At 36.9% G+C, this 21,314-nt stretch overlaps 1 protein-coding gene across 1 annotated transcript in view; it reads right to left on the minus strand.

The window, feature by feature from the left end:
* The window catches only part of LOC311212845 (contactin-3-like), a gene marked incomplete at both ends in the record, with an annotated part of 72,301 nt that overhangs the window by 12,773 nt on the left and 38,214 nt on the right, over window positions 1-21,314 (minus strand). The window contains 5 exons of the mRNA XM_084292500.1: window positions 100-275; window positions 1,677-1,804; window positions 8,784-8,934; window positions 10,209-10,338; window positions 12,619-12,755. Coding sequence (XP_084148626.1) covers window positions 100-275; window positions 1,677-1,804; window positions 8,784-8,934; window positions 10,209-10,338; window positions 12,619-12,755 — 722 coding nt within the window. The remainder of the gene's footprint in view (window positions 1-99; window positions 276-1,676; window positions 1,805-8,783; window positions 8,935-10,208; window positions 10,339-12,618; window positions 12,756-21,314) is intronic.

Consider the following 21,314-nt stretch of genomic DNA (forward strand, 5'->3'; position numbering starts at 1 on the left):
ATTTTTAAAATAAAATATGTTTTTATGTTGAAAAAAGAACGTGTGCCTGTTTGTGCTGCACAAATCTATAAGGGAGTGAAGAGACAGTTTCGAACTTACCCCCCCAACCTTCTCAAAATGGGAGGCATCTTTTTTGAAGTCGGTGAGCGTCCCATTGAAATACCACGTGAAGCTGATGTCCAGGATAGGATCGTGCTGAACCTGGCAAGGCAAGACAACACTTTCTCCAACAGTGACATCCATGTTTGAAGGTGCCAAAGTAATCCTCGTTGGCTCTGTTGAGAGCGGAAATATCAGTTATTGGATTTCTGTATTACTGAGCTTTGCCTGCTACTAATTCTACCATGTTCTTCAAACCTGATTAATGACTGTCACTTGGAATTATGCAGCTGGAGTATAAATGCCATTGACTGACCTCGCTTGTTGTAGCATTGCATCACTGCACATTTACCAGGTAGATTTTATTTTACCAAGCTAAATGCACTGCAAACCCCAGCAATGAAATTACCATTCAGAAGCATGTGTGGATCTCAGCAATAACCCACAAGTTTTGGAACAGGAAGCTTGAGCAGCAGCCATTGGGAAAATTAAGAGGTGGGAGTGGGAAGAAGAGCTAACAAAACCTGGAAACTAGAGGAAATCTATATAGGGTAGGATTCATTGGATATTTGGGCCCATATATTATATCGAACATAAATACTGTCATTAAGAATAGCTGCTTGCAATTCCTGAATCATAATAACGGAAAAATATCAAGTACTGTAAATACCGCAAAAAATAAATTTCATTCCATAAATCCTCTGTACATAATTCTATTATTTGTATATAACAAGGCATGAATCATTTAGAAACAGACTGAAAATCTGTAGCTGTTAATTCACTAAACAGAGTAATTCTGTTTGGATCTATGAGATACATAGGATATGTAATGCAGTAGGATATGAAATAATTTTGCATCTGGAGAATATTTCAGATATTCCAATCTTCAGAAAATAACATCATGAGAAAAGTCAGTCTTCAGCTAAACTTCACAAACCACTTGTCCTTTTAATCCAGTATCTTAGACAGCGGCTATTAATGGATGGCTTGGAGAAAGGGGCAAGAACCCTTTTAACAGTAATTATATACACAATTAGCTTTTGAAGACTTTTATTTTACTGCCTGTGGAGTCCCTGAACAGTCCTGCAGCTGGAGCTTCTTCCATATCTTTTTCCATAAACAAGTAAATGTATAGTTCCTTAGCACTAAAGAGGTTTTTGGACTAGATTGTATAATGACCTTAAATATTTTTGGTTGGCATGAATTGTCTTTTTTTTTTTTTTTTTTTTTAACAAGTTAAGAAGTACTAAGAAGTATAATTCCATTGTTTAGTATTTAGGTAAGTAAAAGAGTGGAGGAAAGCATTCAGAACTTCCTGATCTGAGATCCCAGGGCTAAGAAACATCTCTGCCAACAAGAGACCATCCCTCAGTCTCTTTCCTGTCAACTAATCAAACATCTGTTCTTTTATTTTTATATATTGTTAAATGCATATCTTCTCACAGTTTACTTTCAGTGTATTTGTTATTCGTTCAAAGAGGAAACAGCATTCACATCACTGCAGACTTCTGTTGTGAAGTTTGCAGTTCAATGTAAATCATTGTTCAGATGACCCCCTCCCTTTCCAGCTCACCCACCTGTAACTATCAAGTTTGTCGTCCCACTGGCTGTTCCAAACTGGTTTGCTGCCACACAGGTGTAGCTACCAGTGTCAACTTTTGTCACGTTGGCTATTCTCAGTCCTCCATCCTTTAGGAACGTGATTCTGAAAGACATTTTAAAAGAAAAAAGATTTATAAGTTGCCACATTGGTTTGTAGACACAATGTCTGAAAACTCATCCTGTTATGCCAGGTAGATCAAACCGCATCAACTACCAAGCTGGTGTTTGGAAGTTTTGATGCTCTGTTACTGATGGTATGCAACAGAGCTGCACCCCTCCTTCAGTTCCTATTTTGGGCACCAGGAGAACCAATGTTTAGGATAAGTACTTGCGTACGTACCTGAGAGAGACCCCACATTAACTTCATCTTTTCCAGCTGTAACAAGTGAAACTGGAATAATTATCAGCTGCATCATGTTGTTTACAGTCTTGCATGGCAGCTTTGAAATAACTCTTATCATCATGGTGATGACGCAATAAAATTTTTCATAAGCAATCCACATTTTGCACTTTCCAGTATTCACATGTACGATACCAACACTGGACTCACTTAAGTCAATAGCTCATTTGCACCACTGACTCCTCAGAGCAAGATTGACCTCATGCAAGTATAAACTTTGGTTTTGTTTAGAAAACAGGCTCAGACTTCATGCTGTAGCATACAGCAGTGACCTGCAGACAGAGGTATGCTTTGTGGGGGGACTTGAGGGAAAAGATTCCCTCCACCCCAAACAAACTCAGGCAGTGAGAATCATGCCCAGTACACAGATAGCATGGAACAAAACAGAAACACTCCTAAAACTGTAAACCGAAAGACATGTGCATTACTGATACAGACTTTAAGAGCACCAACATCCCAGTAGTAGAGTTGACATCCCAGACAACAGTGCTGTAAGGACCTAAAGGTAAGGTTAATTTAATTCCCTCTTTCTGGGCCTCCCATCTGTCATATCGTTAGATGCAGGACCTTCCACCAACCGAGAGATAACCTGGAGCAGCTACACAACCAGCTGTATATAAAAACGTTCAGAATAATTGCAAGGAAAAAAAAAAAAAAAGTAAACAACGGTTTCCTGATACACCTGAGCCAAAAGAGCTTCAGAGCTTCTATCTCTAATCACACCAATCCATTTCAAAGGCATCAAATGAATCACGGCGAGGCTATGCTGTCAGGTCCCTAGGCACCTTAGCTAGCAGGCATTTTGGAAACGTCCCAAACACCCCACGTCTAGCTAAACAGAATCAACAGAACAGCAAACAACGTTAATACTCGAGGCAAACCTCTAACCGCATTAGTTGGAGAGTCTTACACAGTTGTCAGAATGAGTATAATCGGAGCAGGCGGCAAACGCCATGGAACTTCACATTGCTGTCTTCCCTCTTCAGAAGAGTCATGTGGATTTTTCGTCTTCTCGCTTGCATGTACTTCATTATTAACCTGCTGCTTTATTCAGTACAGAATTAAATACACACCCCTGCTGCTTTATTTTTAGTATACGTGAGGCAAATTTGTACCAATAGTTTGTCCCAATTGAGATTCAGTCCTCTCCACTTAACTACATATTACAAGAAGTAGCTAAGAAGGCTGCTGTGTTTAGCTGTGAACTGGGAGCCCTGCCTTTCTCTTGAAACCTGTCCCAAGCCTGGGCTAAGCAGGATGCCCGTTTGAAGCTGTGAGTTCCCTGCTCTTCTGTCACTCACACGCTGCACCTCCCAGCTCAGCATGAGCAGTGCTGCATGAACCTGCCTGTGCTGTGCCAGCTGATGAAGGGTAACGCGAGCAGGGAAGTGCAGCACTGGCTGCAGGACAAGACTGGGAAGACTTTCTGGACTGAAATTATGATTGCAAGGAAGCTACTTAGTTTTTGGACTTTCTAGCTACCTGTATATCCTGCAAGGGCTTGTATTGCATCATTTACTTTGAAGCAGTTTCCAGCAGAAAAAAATCTAAAAACAAATAAAAAAAAACAACGGGGTTGACAATGCCGTAGATCAAACAAACTAAAAATAGAGTATGGGTATAAAATAGAAAATGCCTATTGTTTAATTAAAGCAAAACACATTTGGAGTGCTCTGAGCTATCTTCAAGCCTAGTTTGTCTAAAGTAAGGAAGCAATAGGCTTATTAAAACCAAGACAGAGTTAAGAATCAAGTTTTTTGTTTTCAGAGTTATAAACAAACAAAAAACCCCCAACAAATCAATTCAAGAAAAATTTTATAATCAAAACAAAATCTTTATCGGTGAATTGGAAAGAGCAACTCTTTACTTTTTCAAATAGAAAGCAGTACATGCAGCGCAGCTTATGAAAACACAAACCCCAGAAATAGCTCTACCCCTTCCTGCTGAAGCATTAGAGAAACTGAAGCTTTTAGTACACTTAAAATTATTAGATATTCACACGCTGTTACAAAACAAACAGACTGCAGCTGGCCTGCTGCCAGGAAGCGATCTAGATTTCGAACACAGAAAAATAATACACCCTTTAGTGTTCCCTGTATCTACAAGAGTTTTTCCAATACATTTTGCTAAAGGCCAGCAATTTTCAAAGTGAATTTCATGACCTGCATATTTGTGATGCACTGGCAAACAACAGAAACTTTTAGCCCTGTAAAATGAAGATAATTGGCTGAATAATGCTTTGGCATATGTGTTAGCACAACTGGAGACTGCTTTGGGACCTATCTGCTCCTCAGATCAAAACATGATTGACAAAAATGAAATCATTCTCTTGAGCAAACCTGTGGGAAATCAGTCTTTGAGAAGACTCTTTTCTCCAACAGTCAAATGAATGGCATAAAAAATACCCACAACAGCTGCATGTCTTAACTCAGGTCCACTCTTTTATGCTCCTTGACTGAGGTCAAAAGAATGGGAGGGGGATTAGCCAGTTTTAGGTCTCTGCAGTTCCTGACTTGAAAGGCAAAACTAGGAGAGCTTTCCTGCCCCCTCTAAACTAGGAAGGTGTATTTGGCATTACAGGCCTTCCGAACAGCTGAGGGACTTCAGTGAGGTTACAGTCTCTCTTAATTCCACCCAGTATGTAGCTGTGTTTTACTCCCCAGATTATCACTTGGTATCAGTTACGTTAGTCACAACTGACCATGACCATGATACAACTGTGGAACAAGCACACACACTTCTAATACTGATAAATTATTTTATTATTGTTACGGACTGCACCTTATTTTCAATACTTTCACATACTGAGACAAATCTCATCTGGGATTAGAGGGCAAGCGATACTCCAGGAAGCCAATCTGAAATCCGTTGACCCCACTGTCTGTCTGTAAGAGCATTCCAGCTATTCCACGTTCACTGTCCCCATATTTGCTTGCTTAGAGAACTGTGACATCATGATCTAGAGCCTTACATATTTTTACCTTACTCATCAAAGCCCATTAAATGGTAGTGTTGGTGCAATACAACCACACACACTGCTGAGGGCCAGCATAAGCCTCAGGATCCAAGATCCCAGCTCTTCCGAGTCAAGGCTGCCACCTGAAATTTGGTGTCATTAATGCAACTGTTAACTAATGGAAATCTTCTCATCTTTCCATGAGAATATTTTATTGCTAAAATAACAGATATAGCTAAAATAAATAATCACTGCCTTCTTATATTTGTCAGATTATTCATCAGAAAAGCCAAGTATTTTAGACCTTTATTAATCTGATACCAAACATAAATGTATTACTTTCCAGTTCGTAACTCTTCAGTACAAAGGATCAGTGAAAAAGTGGGTCAAAACTGCTTTTTATATATCAAGCAAATTCCAACTAAATTAAACCAGATTACTTTACAAGAAAGCCAGCCAAAATAAGCTCTTACTGAAATGCTGGTAAGTAAATGTGTTGCTTTCCAGATCACAGCGTTTCAGATTGGAACGCAAAATGAAGTAAAAATACTTAATTCAAACTGCAGTGATGATAAAACCAGTAACTGATCCTTATAAGACTTATGCAACATTTTATCAGGAGCAATTCCTCTTCTTTTCTTTCCCCCTTAATTTGACATCATTTTGCTGTAGTTAAAGATGCTAAAACTAAAAGTTATTTTGAGAGACTTGCACTGCAGTGCTTCTTAGTGAAGTTAAAGTTTGCAGTATCTTTTCATCTTTTTTTTTTTTCTCTTGGTAAATTTAGAAAGATCTAGGAATAAAGGTAGATTTGTTTACATGTGAAATACTGCACTGCATCATCTCACAATCTTAATCTTCCTCCAGGCAGAAATTAGAACATAATATAAATATCTTTAAAGAAATCTTTAAAAGGGTTATTTATCCAGGACAGGACCTGGCATATTTCAGTGCCTTACGTTTTTGATGGAGATGCAAATTAAACTAGCATCAAGTGCAGTTAACCTCTGTTAAAACGTCTAATACTCATTTTTTGGAGGATACAAGAAAAATAAAAACCCATCCATCAGGAGATGGGGTGTCTTAGGCCAACTTTCAACAGAGAAGGTGGCAAGTCTGTCCCCCTAGAGACCTTGGGGGCTGTGTCTATCATCAGAAGAATCCACCCCAGAATTATTTACAATAAAAACCACCAGGTTTAATGACTGCAGATATAATATACTTTACAGAAAAAAAATAAAGGCCGTATTATATGAGCTGGTTGGGAAGGAACAGCCTAAGTAAATACAAGTGGCTCCTAGTATGGCAATACACACAATAACCATTAATACAGGGTAAAAATTGACCTGTGCCAGATAATCACAGAATCCTAAACTCAGTACCTGATTTGGAATCATTGAAGACAAGAAAACTATTACTAATTCTTGATAATCATGCTCATTACATCCAAAATGATTTGTTTCAGTGGTTCAAAACTATTTTGGAGAGAAGTATTTCTTGCTTTAGTACCCAATTCATTTAATTCCTGTTTTTTGCCTTTACTTCTGCATATTCTACAGTGATCCATGCACATTAATGCTACATTCCACTGTTCTTCATTGTCTAGCTTTCTTTATTCAAGATATTCTAAAAAAGAGTCACATATTTTGCAAAACTAACAAGAAGCAAGATTGTATTCTTTATGTTGAGCTATTTCTCAGTCCAGAGGCTCACAAATCCATTTTGACTAATATCTTCTCCTCTTCACAAGATATATGAGATTCAGCTCATTTAATTAAAATTTACTGAGTCATTATCCAAATCTTCTACATACCAAAAACGCAGCATCATTTAAAAATAAATTAAAAATACAAGCAACAGTGCCATCAAAATGAAGATTTTTCAGGCTTTACAAAAGTAATGTGCTCAGTATCCCCAGTGAAACGTAACATCCCATACAACAAATACTAAGGCCCATTACACTACAAGCAAACCTACCAAGCCAGCAAGAATAGAGTTTTAACTGCTCAAGGACAAACGGACTGGGGAACTATAAATGTACGTACCTACTTGGGATACAGGGCAAGAGCTGTTCCCTCGCAGGAGCCAACTTCCAGGAAGGAAGTTGCACCTGCTGCACTCTTAAGACTGTGAATTATTCTCTGCTTGCTCTCTACATGCAAATGGGAATTGTAAAGTGAGGGGAAATCCTTTCCCTCAATCTCTTTCTCAAGGAGTGCTCTATGAAAGAGCCTGAATGCTACTGTATGTCTGAGGTCCAAACGTACTTAAGCTTGTTCTGCCTCTCCCAGGTAAAGAGCATGCTGGACCTGTGTGCCCTGCATTATCCCTTCTGGGAACTCACCGATCCCTTTCTCTGCAATTAAAAAAGCCACTCTCTGCCCCAACACACCCCCAATACAGACTTCTCCCTTAGAAATTTAGTTAATGGTTGAAAAATGTACTGCTAATTGGAAACCCATTCCTGAATTGGAAGAATTGTAGAACTGCAAGGAATTAATGAATTGTAATTATCCATAGCAGACAGTAATGAACTACAGGGCTTTCTGCAAAGAATCACATTTCTCCTTTTCTCTGAAGGAAAGTGGACTCCATTTAGATTAATTCAGGAGTACTGGCTTGTTATTATGTTCCCTCCGTAAGCCATTTATAGTGTGTTATCAAAAATACAGTGGGAAACACTTTGGGACATATTTTGGAAATATCTGCACTTTGCAGAACTAAAAGCCCTAATTTGAGTTTTCAAGCAAATGCGTAAATGTAAGCAGGCAGCATTATGTGTGCTCAAAGCATTTTCTGAAACTGAACATTACTTGCTTTTGCCTGCTGCCATTGCCACGACTGAAATCAGTGGGTACAGCTTTTGAAGGGCAATTCAAAGCAACCGTTAAGAACAGATCCGGTGTCCGTTCAGACAGAAAGATGACAGATCACCACAACTTTACACCCACCTCTGCACAGTGATACTTGTATCACTTTCCTAAGTGTGCACAGTTAATTTACTATACTTGTATAGAAGCGGTTTTCTTTCCAAAGTGTATGTGTACAGGATGTTACACTTCTGTACAGAGGTTAGACGTCGCTAATCTGTCACCATTCAGCTCAGTTGTCTGGGTTCATTAGGTCCCTCTAGCAATTACATAGCAAAACTTGCATATTTTCGTGTATCTTTTAAAATATACCTATAACTTTGAGTCATCTTTGTAATAACTTTCCCCAGAAAAGCAAACACGGTAGCAGAACAGCAAAAATCGAAATATTAGAATGGTAAGAGTGCTATTCTAGACCTCCCAATTATTAATTTTTGCCAACTGGAAATTTATTTCTTTTTTTCTTGCTGTTTCCTGGTCACATTATCATCGTGGCTGTAATATGCCTCATCCGTCTCCCTGCCAGTGTTTTCAGAGAATTTTGCTGAAGGCTTTTAGCACTGTTTTATAGGCTTCGCCTTTCCAGATTTTCTGTCAGTACCTGATTTTCTCAAAATGAGGTCAAACCCTACATTACACTGAAATTAAAAGCTGGCCCTTGACCTTAAAGCCATATACATGCTCTCTTGGTGCTCAGACATAATGACAATTAAAAAAACAACAAAGCTCCCCCAGCTTGGCAGATTCCAGAGAGGCTTCACAACTATTTGGATCTACAGATGATGTTATTGCATAAAAAGACATTAAAAACACTATTTGTAAGCTTAAAACAAATAAACCAATATAGACTTAATACCTTTCATTTTCGTGTAGCTGCTCACCTCCCTTCTTCCAGGAACATTTGGCCTTAGGGGAAGCTTTTGGTCTGCATTCAAAATCAACCGTGCTGCCTATTTGAACCTGAATCATTTTCTTCATTGGATTCTTGGAAAAATCTGGAGCAGAAGCTAAAACAAAAGGGATACTAACAGTGAAATAAAGCATCTTGAATTATATTAATGATATTACTATTTAGCACTTACATGACACTTCTCAACTTCCAAACATAATTAAAAACATGAATGATTTAGATAATTCAAACCCATCTTCTGCTGGGCAATTACTCGTTTCTCCTCCTTACACTAGTACAAAAAGTAAAAGTTTCCATTTTGCAAAGTATGTCACCTAATGAAGCACGCACGTAAGATCATACTGACTTTGTTTGATCTGAAGCTCACTGAACCCAACGAGCTTCAAGCACATGCCTAACTTTATGCTTTGCTGAACTTGAGCTTACATGACTTGTCTAAGCCCAGTGAGGGCAGTCAACACCATTAAAACTCATTAAAACTCATTTAAACTCAAGGAATTGTGTGGCTTCTATTTTCATGTCAGAGTACAATGCCACATCAGGTACGTTAAATGACACAAAACTACAGCACAGCTCCTTCTGTATTGGGTGTAGCTGATATTAGCTAGCAGTTAAGAAAAGGCACATGGCTTCTATCTATGTCAACAGTGAACTTTGGAAGGAAATTCAGTATTTTAGGAGAACGAGATTGAGCGAGCAGTCTGCTGATTGAGTGTAACCTTATACAATATAAAGGAAATAACTCATGCCCCGAAACACACTCCTCTTACAGGCTTAGTTTTGATATCAATCTTCCTATGTTGGAAGCAGAAATTGCACAAACATATCAATGCATATGGCATTCTGCAAGTTCACCATTTCCCTCAAATAAATGGTTGTCATTTATTCTAGACTCCAGCACGCATCATTTGAATGACTGAATGACAATTCTTTGTCCCCTCGATCAAGAATGGCTGCACACAAGAGCAGCCTATTGCTTTTAAATGACATTGCTCCCCTGGGAACGCTGGAGCCACGCTGCAGAAGGTCAGTGCAGCTGAGTGATGTGCTGAGCCAGTGCTGATTCCAGACCCTGTGAGAGGTTTTAATCTCCAGGCCTGTGTCCAAGCCCCTGTGTCTGCTTTTCCCCTAATTAATAATGTATCTGTGTTCTGTTCTAAAGCAATGAACGATTGGACTGCAAATCCTCTGGAAATAGATGAATAAAGTCCTCGGCACTGCAGATAAAAAGATATTAGGTTGCCAAAACTGTTTATTTCAGTCACAGCAACTGAGTGAGTTATAAAGTAGAAATAATTACGAGGTGGAGTAGTGGATGGAGTGTAGAGAGGGAAAATGAGGTCTTTGTTTTAGTAGAAAGGAAAATCTTACCTACAACCCTGAGCTCTGCACTCGAAGAGATGACACCATGTTTATTTTCAGCTATGCATTGGTATCTGCCAGAATCTGTCAGATTTAGATTTGATATTGTAAGTGCACCATTTTCAATTTGGATCCTTCCCTGAATATTAAGAAAAATACCTTTATTGATGATATATTTCCTGTGAAAAATTTAAAATAAGTAAGAAATATGAATAGGACAGCATAAATATGATAAATGGGGTAGATGTAACAGCATATATGTGAGAACAGTTCTAAAATAATTGATATGACCGTATCATGGTATGGCAGCGCTGAGATTTAGCAATGCAGCGTATAAAATCAATTCTTCAAATTTGCTTGGTTTCACAGAGGCTTTTTAGCCTCAAATACCCTCATATTTCCCCAGAAATGTGGACAAAATCATACTAAGCACCTCACAGCAGACTAGAGTATCCAAAATATACAGATGGCACTGGCATTTCATACTATTTAGAGATTTCACACTTGCCATTTGTTAATGAGCTCTCTGTAATACTATGCAGAAAAAATTCCAACAGTCATTAAAAGGAAGATGCATTTCAGTGCCTCAGAGCTGACAAAGCTACTGAAGTATAGGGTGCTTCTCACCTCGATACTTCTTGGAAAACTGTATGAATTATGGTAAGTGACTGCTTTGAAGGATGGAGTGATAGGAGCTGGTGACAAAAGGAACCAGTGACAAAGACAAAACTAAAAGAGCTTCTCCTCTGGGGAAAGACAGAGAAACAATAATAAACAGAGGGACAAACTGCATTCTTAAAAACATTTTCGGCTTTTTTTTTTTTTTTTTTTTTTGAGCAGAAGAGCCTAACAAACGCCTCAGATAAGGCTCCTTAGGCCTAATGCAGCAGTACTCTCTCTTTGCCCTTTCTGCTAAGGGCTGCTTACAGCTAGCCCCACTGAAGGGTGACTCTGGCTAAGGCAGCTCAGCTCAGCTCCTTCCCTTCCTAACAGGTCCCAGTTAACTGCAAGGTGCTCGGGCAGTTAGACAAAGAACAAAACAGGTCCTAAAAGGAACGGGCCTGAATCTCCACATCTTGATTCTATTTCTAGCATCCTGAGCTGCTCTTATTCTTCCTTACGTCAGATTCATTTATGGGGAAGAGGAGCTTAGTGGAACAACCCCAGCAGGAAACTTTTGTGGAGCAGACCCAGCATGAAGAAGGATTATTGCAGTAAAGGAGCCGAAGACAATTCATGATACACAAAGAGCTCCTCTTCTGCTGCCTCCTTAGTGCCGGCCTTTAATAAGTTAGTCCTACAGCGTACAGCCCTTAAGCGTTTCCAGAGCCATGCTTATTCCCTTACATCATGCCTCAAGGCTTGACACCAATGCTCCATGGTGGAGAACTGCAAAATCTGAATGAGAGAAGGTATTTTTTCTACTTACTGGTAAGGTAAAATAGTGCGTTACCTCAGTGACTTTGTGTAATACAGTAACAGCGCTCTTAAATCACTGAGATATTTTGTACTCCCTCACTGAACCTGTCCATGAAACACTACCAATCCTTTTAGTGAGCATATAACTATAACAGTCTGAATGGTAAGAATTGTTTTTCAGTGCTTAGATCATTTTTCATAGCCATCCACTAAATTCACTTGAGCAGTCCTTCTTCAACTGTGGGTGCCAACATTGAGCACAACATTCAAGTACTCTTGACAGCACTGGCTAAGGGCAAAATGCCTTCCTATGATGGCCTACTGCCCCTGGTTTATATTCCTGATAAGCTGAATTCTGCGGTTTTTTCAATGCAGCAGTGAGAACTAAAATCAATAGGGGTATCAGATGCTTTTTTGCACTCCTGATCTGGCACACATCCTCAGTACAACATTTTTTCCTTGTCACCAAAAGGATTACTTTCCACTAGGTTAACAACCGTATTACAGCAAAGAATTATGTTACATTGCTATTTACATTTCAAACTTTGCACCTAACACTGGTGACCTGTGGCTTTTTACAATTTTTGTCTTCTCAATTTTTTGTCTTCCTCAAGAAGTTTGGAAATCTTTTCTTATTACCTTTAATGAAATTACAACGGCAAGTATAACAAAATAGTTTAAGTTCTCCATCCCTTATTTATGATTGTTAATGTATAACTTTAATTAACTTTTCTCCAGTCCTTCTTTATGTAATTATTTCTCTGGTTCTACCATTGTTTTTAAACCTCTTTCAGGATATTTTTGTATAATATAATTTGTCTTTGTGTTTCTGACATATCAGCTTTTGAAGTTTCCAACTGGATGCTCTTGACAAACAAACATGAAAATTATATAAAAATATTTCTCTGGACGTAAATACACAGACTTTTGTGAATTCTCATTGTTATATGAGGTACTGCTACTTTTGCATATCATGGCGTTTTTCAGAAGTGAATGTTACCTCTATTGACAGCTGTTCTCCATTCTTCAGCCACCTATACGATGGTTTGGGCTTCCCACTGGCTCTGCAATCCCAGTATAACGTGTCCTCTACAGCAACTTCGGTATCTTTTATTGTCTGGATCCAGTGAGGTTTTGCTGCAGATGAAATACATATCAACAACCCTAACTAGTTACTGTACCACCAGAGATTCTCACTGGTTCTGCTTCAAGTCACCTAATGAAAGAAATTACTCACTGTTCCTTCTAAACATCTTTACTGCGAGTAGTAAAACAAAAGAAAATTGAGATTATAGATCACTAAAGCTGAATCAGTCAAACTGATATTAAAATCACTAATGATTAAATAACACAACTTTAAAATTGAGGTAAATGTAAGAAAAAGAAATTAGCAGCAATATTGGAATTAAATAATTGATGTAGCCATATCATCAAATTAATATTGAAAAGAATCTGTTAAATCCTAAAAAACATAATCGTGTCAGTCTTAATTTCAAATACCATTTGAATTGTTTTCAGTACTAACATCCATCTCTATGGGTGAAAACAAAGATACAAGACTGGTTTTGATAGCAGTAGACATAACACAGCCTTTGGGTGATGAAAGCCAGAAAAACTCCTCAGCAAAGTCTACAAAAATAGCTAATTTTTGAACATTTTGATTTATTAAAACTATACATCCTTCAAAATTAACTAAAACACAATCAAAAGCGTAAAAGTATAGTTTAAAACACTACAGCTTTCATGGGGATAAAAAAAAAAACCAAAAAGCTCACTTGGAAAAAAAAACAACACTCATTCATAAAAGGCAACAGTAGTTTATTCCTTTGGTGCTATTTCACAGAATAGCACATAATTGTCTTATAGCTAACTGGTGTGAATTTTCTTTGAATGTATTCAAATTGATAGAAAGTTTATGATGTCAATATATAAGCTATGTCTCCTAGATAAGATAAATTTTGAACATGGCATAAAAGAAAGACTAAAAATAGAATGAAACTTGGGTTGCAAAAATATAATTACAGGCAATGGAATTTTCTAGACCCAATTTGACTACCTTAAAGATTTTCCTAAAATGATCCTTTTTCATATAAAAATAAATAAATACTGAAGCTAAACTTTCTAAACTAGTATCATTTGTATTTGTACTATATGTTTGTCTGATTAAACTTAAGATGACTGATGAAAAGCAATTTACCACTAGGATATGAATCAGAAGCACTTTTTTTGATATCTAAAACCAAAGAAAGATGATATAAGACATTTAAGGAAGTAACATATACTATATATTTATATAACAGTAATATTTACAAATCAAAAGGCAAATTTTTGAAAGCTTCTAGTTGATCTATTACCAAAAAGTTAAGTTTTAGAGTTCTTTGCTCTACTAAAAATCTGCACTGAATGAGGATATATCTTTAAACATCTCAGAGTACTTGATACCTCACGAATAACGTTGACATTGATGATCTAGCAGGACAGTGCTGTACATTGACAACTATATACTTTAGTTTCTGGATAATCTGGACACATTACATATACTTTTTTTTCCCATATAAAAACCAAAAGCTATATAATACATGAGAGAAAAGCTATATAGTACATGAGAGAGCCATGTAGATAAATGCTTAGAAGATTTTCTTTTAGCAAGACTTTGGCTACTAAATAGCATCAGCTTCTAAAACACAAAGGACATTTGAAATTTAATCCTTTATTTCCTTAAATACAGGCTCCTATCACTCTCATACCAAAACAAATAGAAAAAAAAAAAAAAAAGAAAAAAGGAAAATAGCATTATTTTATAGATGACTTTTGGAAGCACATAAGGTCAGATTAATTCCTGCTGAACTTCTCACTACAATAGCATTATACCAGCAATTAATTCAGACCAGGAAAATTAATGACTTGCCTATGGTCAGAAGGGAAGTCTGCAGCACAGCTGGGAGCTGAACCTATTCCATTGCCAAAGGCACGAGACCAGCAGACCAACATTTGGATGAGGGCTAGTATTCGTTTTGTTAAAAAGATTCATTCCTTTCTAGCACATAAATTCTCTCTCCATCTTATTTTCTGAAATGCAGCAATAAGATCTCACCATGATCACATACTGCACCATACTTTTAGGATAACAAGGATTAATTCTGTTTATGATTTATGTGTAAATATTCAGGATTAACTTCTCATAGGAAGAATTTACTAGAACGTATTCATTTAGATATTAACTTAGGAGAGCTTGGAATTCAACCAGCATTTGCTGACAGTGGAACCTGCTGTTATTTCTTTTGTTTTGTATGTCTCTTATACCACATGAGGATTAATACCTTTTACCAGTTTGGGGATCATATATTTTTTTACACTCTCTTTATCAAGGTTAGCTCTGAAAGACAGGATAACCTACCTAATCTTTGCGTCAAACAGATGTATTATCTTACTGATATTAATGTTGGTTAAATACTCAAAGCTAACGTTCCTACACTGGAGTTCAAGAAAGAGCCATTGCTTTGTCTCATGTTGTCATTTGGAGTATTTGTCCCACATATGTCAAGGGGCTGAAAGCTCAGTCCTCCATGTCACCACGCTTCCTGCACTTTGCATACCTAAATATTTATGCAACAAGCAACAGTCCGTGAATTATTGATGGATCCATACATGTGCAATATTTCACATCTGCTGCATATCTTCACTTGAAAGTAGGTTAACTGTGGTCTATTTTCAAGTTCAAGATCTTGGATTCAATTTCATTACAGAGAAAAACACCAACTTCACTGTAAATCTGCATTTTAGGACTCTTGATGTCAGCCAGTCTCCATAGAAGGCTTTTCCCAAGTCTCCAGGGCATATATGACAAACTTACCTGAAAGTGTGGAAGACCACCACTCAGAAGAGAAACAAACAGAACAGAGCTTCCAAAGCCCCAGTGTGTGGCTTTTCACAGTGTGTGAAATTCATGGTGCTTGAGCATTTGCAAGAGAGTGTTGATGTAGACTTCAGTGATTTTCTTGACGGATGCTCTTTGTCTCTTCCAATTACTGGCCAAGGAATCCAGCAGAAAGAAAAATACCCTTTTCAATCTTCCACATCTAAAAAGTCTCTAACGATGAGTGTAGAAAATATTGGAAATTCTTAGACAAAAAAATCATTCAACTAAACAGTTCAAAATTAAATAAACGGCTTAAGCAGGGCAATCACAGATGAGACTATTCCACGAAATACTCTGAATCTTGGCAAAAGTAAGGATGTCCATATTGCAGCAACTGAGAAAAGTGCAGACAGGAGGTCACGTATTGGTAGATCTATGTATCCCCTCAAAAGATAAACATCACTTTCCAAGCCCAGCACTACCCTTTTTATTGAGCTCTGCCCAACTGTACCTTAATGATTCTGAAGAAACAACCGTATTCCTCTTGAAGTCTACTCACTGGTAGGCAAATGTTACCTGCTTAGAATGTCTGCTTTCAGTCTGGAGACAAAACCACTGTATCTGTGCTCCTGAATGAAGTCTGTAATGACTTGGTAAAAAGAAACAAAAACTCTTTCTGGAGACACCACTCCTTCCTCCTTCAGCAGGGAACAGGCAAACAGACAACACATTTCCACTGAGATGAAAAAAAATACAATGCCCTGTAAGTTGTGAAGTTGGAAGTGAATTTTAATGGAGTTTGTAGCACAGGGTTTGTGACCATGATAGGAATCTGTAATTGTGTGATAATACTTGCAATCCTCAGGAACTTGCAGTACAATCTTCACAAGACATTCATAAGAGGTTCCCCTTAGGACAAAATACTTGTAGGTAACTGATTTTCTAAAACACATAGCCATCAGCCTCACAGTTAGTTACTGTAAAAGCATCAGCCTACATTTTACTTCATTTGTTATTGCCTTATATATTCCTTGTAATACTCATAGTCGCATAGGCAAAAATGACACAAGTGTGTAAAAATAACATTTAGCCTGGTGAGAAGACTCAGTTATCTTTTTCTTATTGACTATGACCACCTTTTGCTTCCAGCTAACAGGCCAGGCTGGTCATCCTGAAGAGAACAACTGTGACTTCACTACACCCAGGGGAATCCCTGTTGGCCATAAGGGGAGAAAGATCCACCATGTTAGCTTTTTAAGAAACCTCTTTGCAATGACTGTTCTGGGGTTTGGTGAGAGCGAAGACCAACTGCAATGAGTGACTGTGCCGAGGCTCCTGGAAGCAGTGGCTGAAGAATCTGACATTTTCCAGACGCTGTGTTGAGACCTAATTTATAAATAATTTGTGGGATACCTTTCAGCCTCCTCAACAGCAATGATGCATGTTAACAGGAAACTTTACATCTGATTGCCTTCCGAGTCAGAGGCTCCAATAAAAATATCTTTTTAAATTCTGTAAACCATAGGAAAAATATGCAGGAAAGGCAGAGCTTCAGGACCATGACTTCTGTTCAGACACACCGTGCTCTCTCAGAGAGCACTGAGGTCTGCCTTACCTCTGCTCAGAGGCAGAAGACCACGGGAAGCCCTTCCAGAACAGTCCCTAATTGGAGCTCACACATAAGATGCAGCCTGCTTATACACACATCCTTACTTTGAAATTTACAGTCTGAAAACTGGGCTGGAAATCTCTTTTGAAAATACCTTTGTATAGCTCAGCAGTCAGGCAATAAATCAGAGTCAAAAGGCACTTTCCATAGTTCAAGAGAAAGCGGCTATGAAGCATACTGGGAATTCACAAAGTTTTGTAAAAACAGAAAATGTAACCTTCATTTTCCAAGGTAATATCTCTCTGAAAGTCAGACTACAACACTCATACTGATGCCTACAGCAGTGATGAGCCTACTTTTATCTAAAAAATTCAAGTGACTTTAAGCACAGATAGCTCTTTCTGATAAAACAATGGGGCCTAAAGAAGCATGTAATAACTTCAATCCAAAGGTCCCCGAAAATGTCATTTTTTTCCACTTCCATTCCAAAATAAAAATGCTCTGAAGCAACAAGCAATTGCTACATCACTGGGAAAAGTCTTAGTATATAAAAAATATGGGCAATTAAATTGGACAGTGATCAACCTGAAGTTTACTTGTCAAAAATGTCAGCAACTTCTTGACAGTATTTAGCTCTTTACAGTTTTGTAGCTAATGTTTTGAAGACCTTTCCATGAACAAGATGGGGTCAGGCTATCAGACAAAAGCTTTGAACAGTGAGGCTCTTCCACATTCAGGAGTAATGTGTTTCAGTATAATTTTAGTGGTACATTATTACCAAATGGTACATCTATAATGTATTTTATACAGAGTCTATTTCTTACTGAGGGTCTGTATGTTTACAAAATGGAAATTCTGCCCCCTGACATCCCTTCATGCCTTAACTAAGCACACAGAAATGGCAGCTGTTACAAGCAAGTGGAAGCGACCTTGCTGCCTGACTTTGACCATTGGCATCCTGGTGAGCACAACAACTCACCTTTGCTATTAAAAAACACTAATGCAGAGCAAAAGCAAAACAGCAGATACTTTTTCTCCCTATAAAACATTTTATGTTAGTACTGTCAAGCATGAGTTCTGTTGAATCACCCTGTGCTAATTTAGAGAGTATTTTCTTCAATTATACTTAAAATTAACAGCTGTACATAACTCTACCATGTTGCGTGTTGTTTAACTGCACCTTAAAAATGTAATGAATTTCTTCCTATTTTTCCATGCTATGAAAAGTCACAGATTCTCTCTTCCATTATCTCTTTCTGGAAAGGGGTAATAGCAAAGATAAGTGAATATACTACTAAAGTGAAAGCAAATTATTTATATATTCAGGTTTTATATTAAATCAAAGTTAGATAATCTCATCCTATATTTAGCACATGTTGAACTTCACTGGGGAGAAAAATATCATTAAACACAAGTTGGAACTGTACAGAGCACAATGAACCAAACATTTGATGTTGGGCTTTTCTTGATATAATCCTTCACAAGGAAAAAGGAAGATTAATAGTCTGTTAGTAATGTTATGAAAGAACCCATAGTATCTGTTTTGGAATATCTATGTTAATTATCAATTTCAACTATGTCTTCAGAGGTATATTTAAAATGAAATTCGAAAAAATGGACCCATTTCATTTTTTATAAAGAGAGTTATAGAGGTCCACAGGATTTCTAAACCCAAACATATTTATAATCCTTCTTGACATAATGACAAGAGGCATGACTGAAGTTGAGCCCATATTAAAGTGCTTTATGATTTCAATACCATGATTCATTACTGGAAGAAGAGTAAACAATTGAATTATTATTTTTTTTTAATCAAACAATTTATGCATTAAAACCCCAAGTTTCACAATTCAAGATTTACAGTTTCAGATGTTTCCTAGCAAAGAAACAAAATATTTAAAGCTTTTTCTTAGTATTAGGTTTATGTTTCACTTACAATTTTAAAAACCTGCAAAGAAAGGAAAATTGCCTATTTTCAGTTGAATGACGCATTTTTGCCCATTTTTTTTCCCTTAAGAGATGTATTTTACACATTGTTTCACTAAGACAACATGGAGAATAACCCCAGCTCTGCTTAAACATTTTTGGATAGGACAGAAACCTCTTTTTGTTTTGCCAAGGATAGAAAAATAAATGTTGCCACTGCTGAAATAAAAAGGCATTTCTAATGCTTATATTTTTCTATATATAATTATCAGATCCATCCTAGACTTCCACCAAAATAACTTCTAGACAGCAACCAGTATCCACTAACATTGCCACATGGATTTGAGGCATCTTTGCCAGAGCTGGTGCTTTATGGCAGATGGATGATTTTTATTCTAAGTCTTCAGTATACTGCATTAATTTTCCCCCAAATCCTCATCTGCTTTCAGAACAAGTTCCTTAAAAGTGCATAAATATTGATCTTCTATTGGAAGACTAACTGGCATACGATTATGTTTCTTTACCAGACAGATTTCTGAGCTCCGATATCAGACATAACGGCAAACCATCAGAAAGTATAATCTTCAGTTATAGAACACTATTCGTTTTCACACGGAACAAAAACCCTAATTATCAGAAAGGTTTAAAATTACCCTATCCTGACAACAGACTTGTTGGTATTCTGTTTGTAAAAATGAAAGCAAGTAATAAAATAAGAAAAAAAAACCCTCAAATCTACTTAATTCTGCAGAATGGGTTTCATTAAGCAAAACAAATGAAATAAAACAGTTGGAGTACCATTAATGCCATTACAAGTCTCATTATTCTCTTCAGTCTAAACACCCATATTAGGGAGAAATCTAATGCAGACAGATATTTATACTGGAATATTAACTGCATTTGAGAGTTCAGATCCCTTTCTGGATTTGGAATGAAAATATTCACACTGAGCACTTGCAAATCACAATTTCCTTGTTACAAAACTGCAACTTGCTTATTTTTATTTATTAGCAACTTTCTTTATTTGAGCTCTGTGCCCTTGATTGACGAGAATGGAAGTTGGGAAGCATGTCACATTCAAAATTACTCACCATCATAAAATTATCTTATAACAATATAACTAATAACTATATAATACAATTTATTTATATATAATAACTCATGAACAAATGAAATTCTATCTGGCATGTAGTTTACATCCATGTATCTTAAAACTGCTCTGATTTCAAACTGGCATAGGAGTACTGAATCAAACTGATGACAAACTGCAATTTATTTGAAACTTTTCAAGAAGCTAATAAAATCCTAGAATGGTTTGGGTTGGAAGGGACCTTAAAAATCATCCAGTTCCAGCCCTCCTGCCATAAGCAGAGATGCTTTCTACTAAACGAGGTTGCTCAAAAAGCCACTTTATAGAATCAAATACAAAGTACCAAGTTTAGAATTATAGATGACACTGGCAGATAAAACATCTAGCTCTTTTGCCCTGTTATCCACAAGTACTATTAAAAAAAGTCTTAACTAGTACCACTATATGGAAAATTTAATACAGCTATTTATTTGGAAGCTGGATTGGGAACACCTTTTTTCCTTTATCAAATCTTGTTCCCTAAATTAAAATCTTCATTGATTGAAATCTACATTGCAACACTGTGTTCTAGTAAAAAGTAGCTTCCCATGCAGACTAAGTAAACAGACAGAACATTTGTACAAAGTTGCACAGTAGGTATTTTATGTGCATTTTTACACAACTTTTTTTTTTTTTTTCTAAGAAAAAATCTCAAATACTCCTAGATGAGGAAAATATTTGAAAACAAAGACTGAAACCTTTAAATTGGCATTTACCAAAAGCAAACAAAATTTGCTAATATCTGGCTTTCACAAAAATTGTCAGTTACCACTTTTATGGAAATCACTCTTTCTTTAAACCACTACCAATGTGCTTTGCTAATATTCATTTCACTCTATAAATGCACAAGAGATTCTGTCAGTTTCCCAGCTCTTTCCTATTATTTCATCTCCTATACTGAATTATATTGTCCTATTTATTTTTTTAAGAAAGTAAAATCGTCTTTTTGGAAAGCAAAGAATTGACAACATCCATCAATCAACTTTTCCTAAAGCAATATAAAATTTATATTTTCTGCAAATGTGAGGACTATATAAATACCTTAAATAAATATGACTGGAAATTTAAGGTTTCACCCACGACCAATCTAAGGTGTTTCTATATATATACATATATTATCTTTCCAGCATTTTTCTAAATAAATACAAGCTCTTTCTATACTACTCTTAGCTA

Source organism: Netta rufina (assembly GCF_964035555.1).
Source record: "Netta rufina genome assembly, chromosome: 10".
NCBI classification, from domain to species: Eukaryota; Metazoa; Chordata; class Aves; order Anseriformes; family Anatidae; genus Netta; species Netta rufina.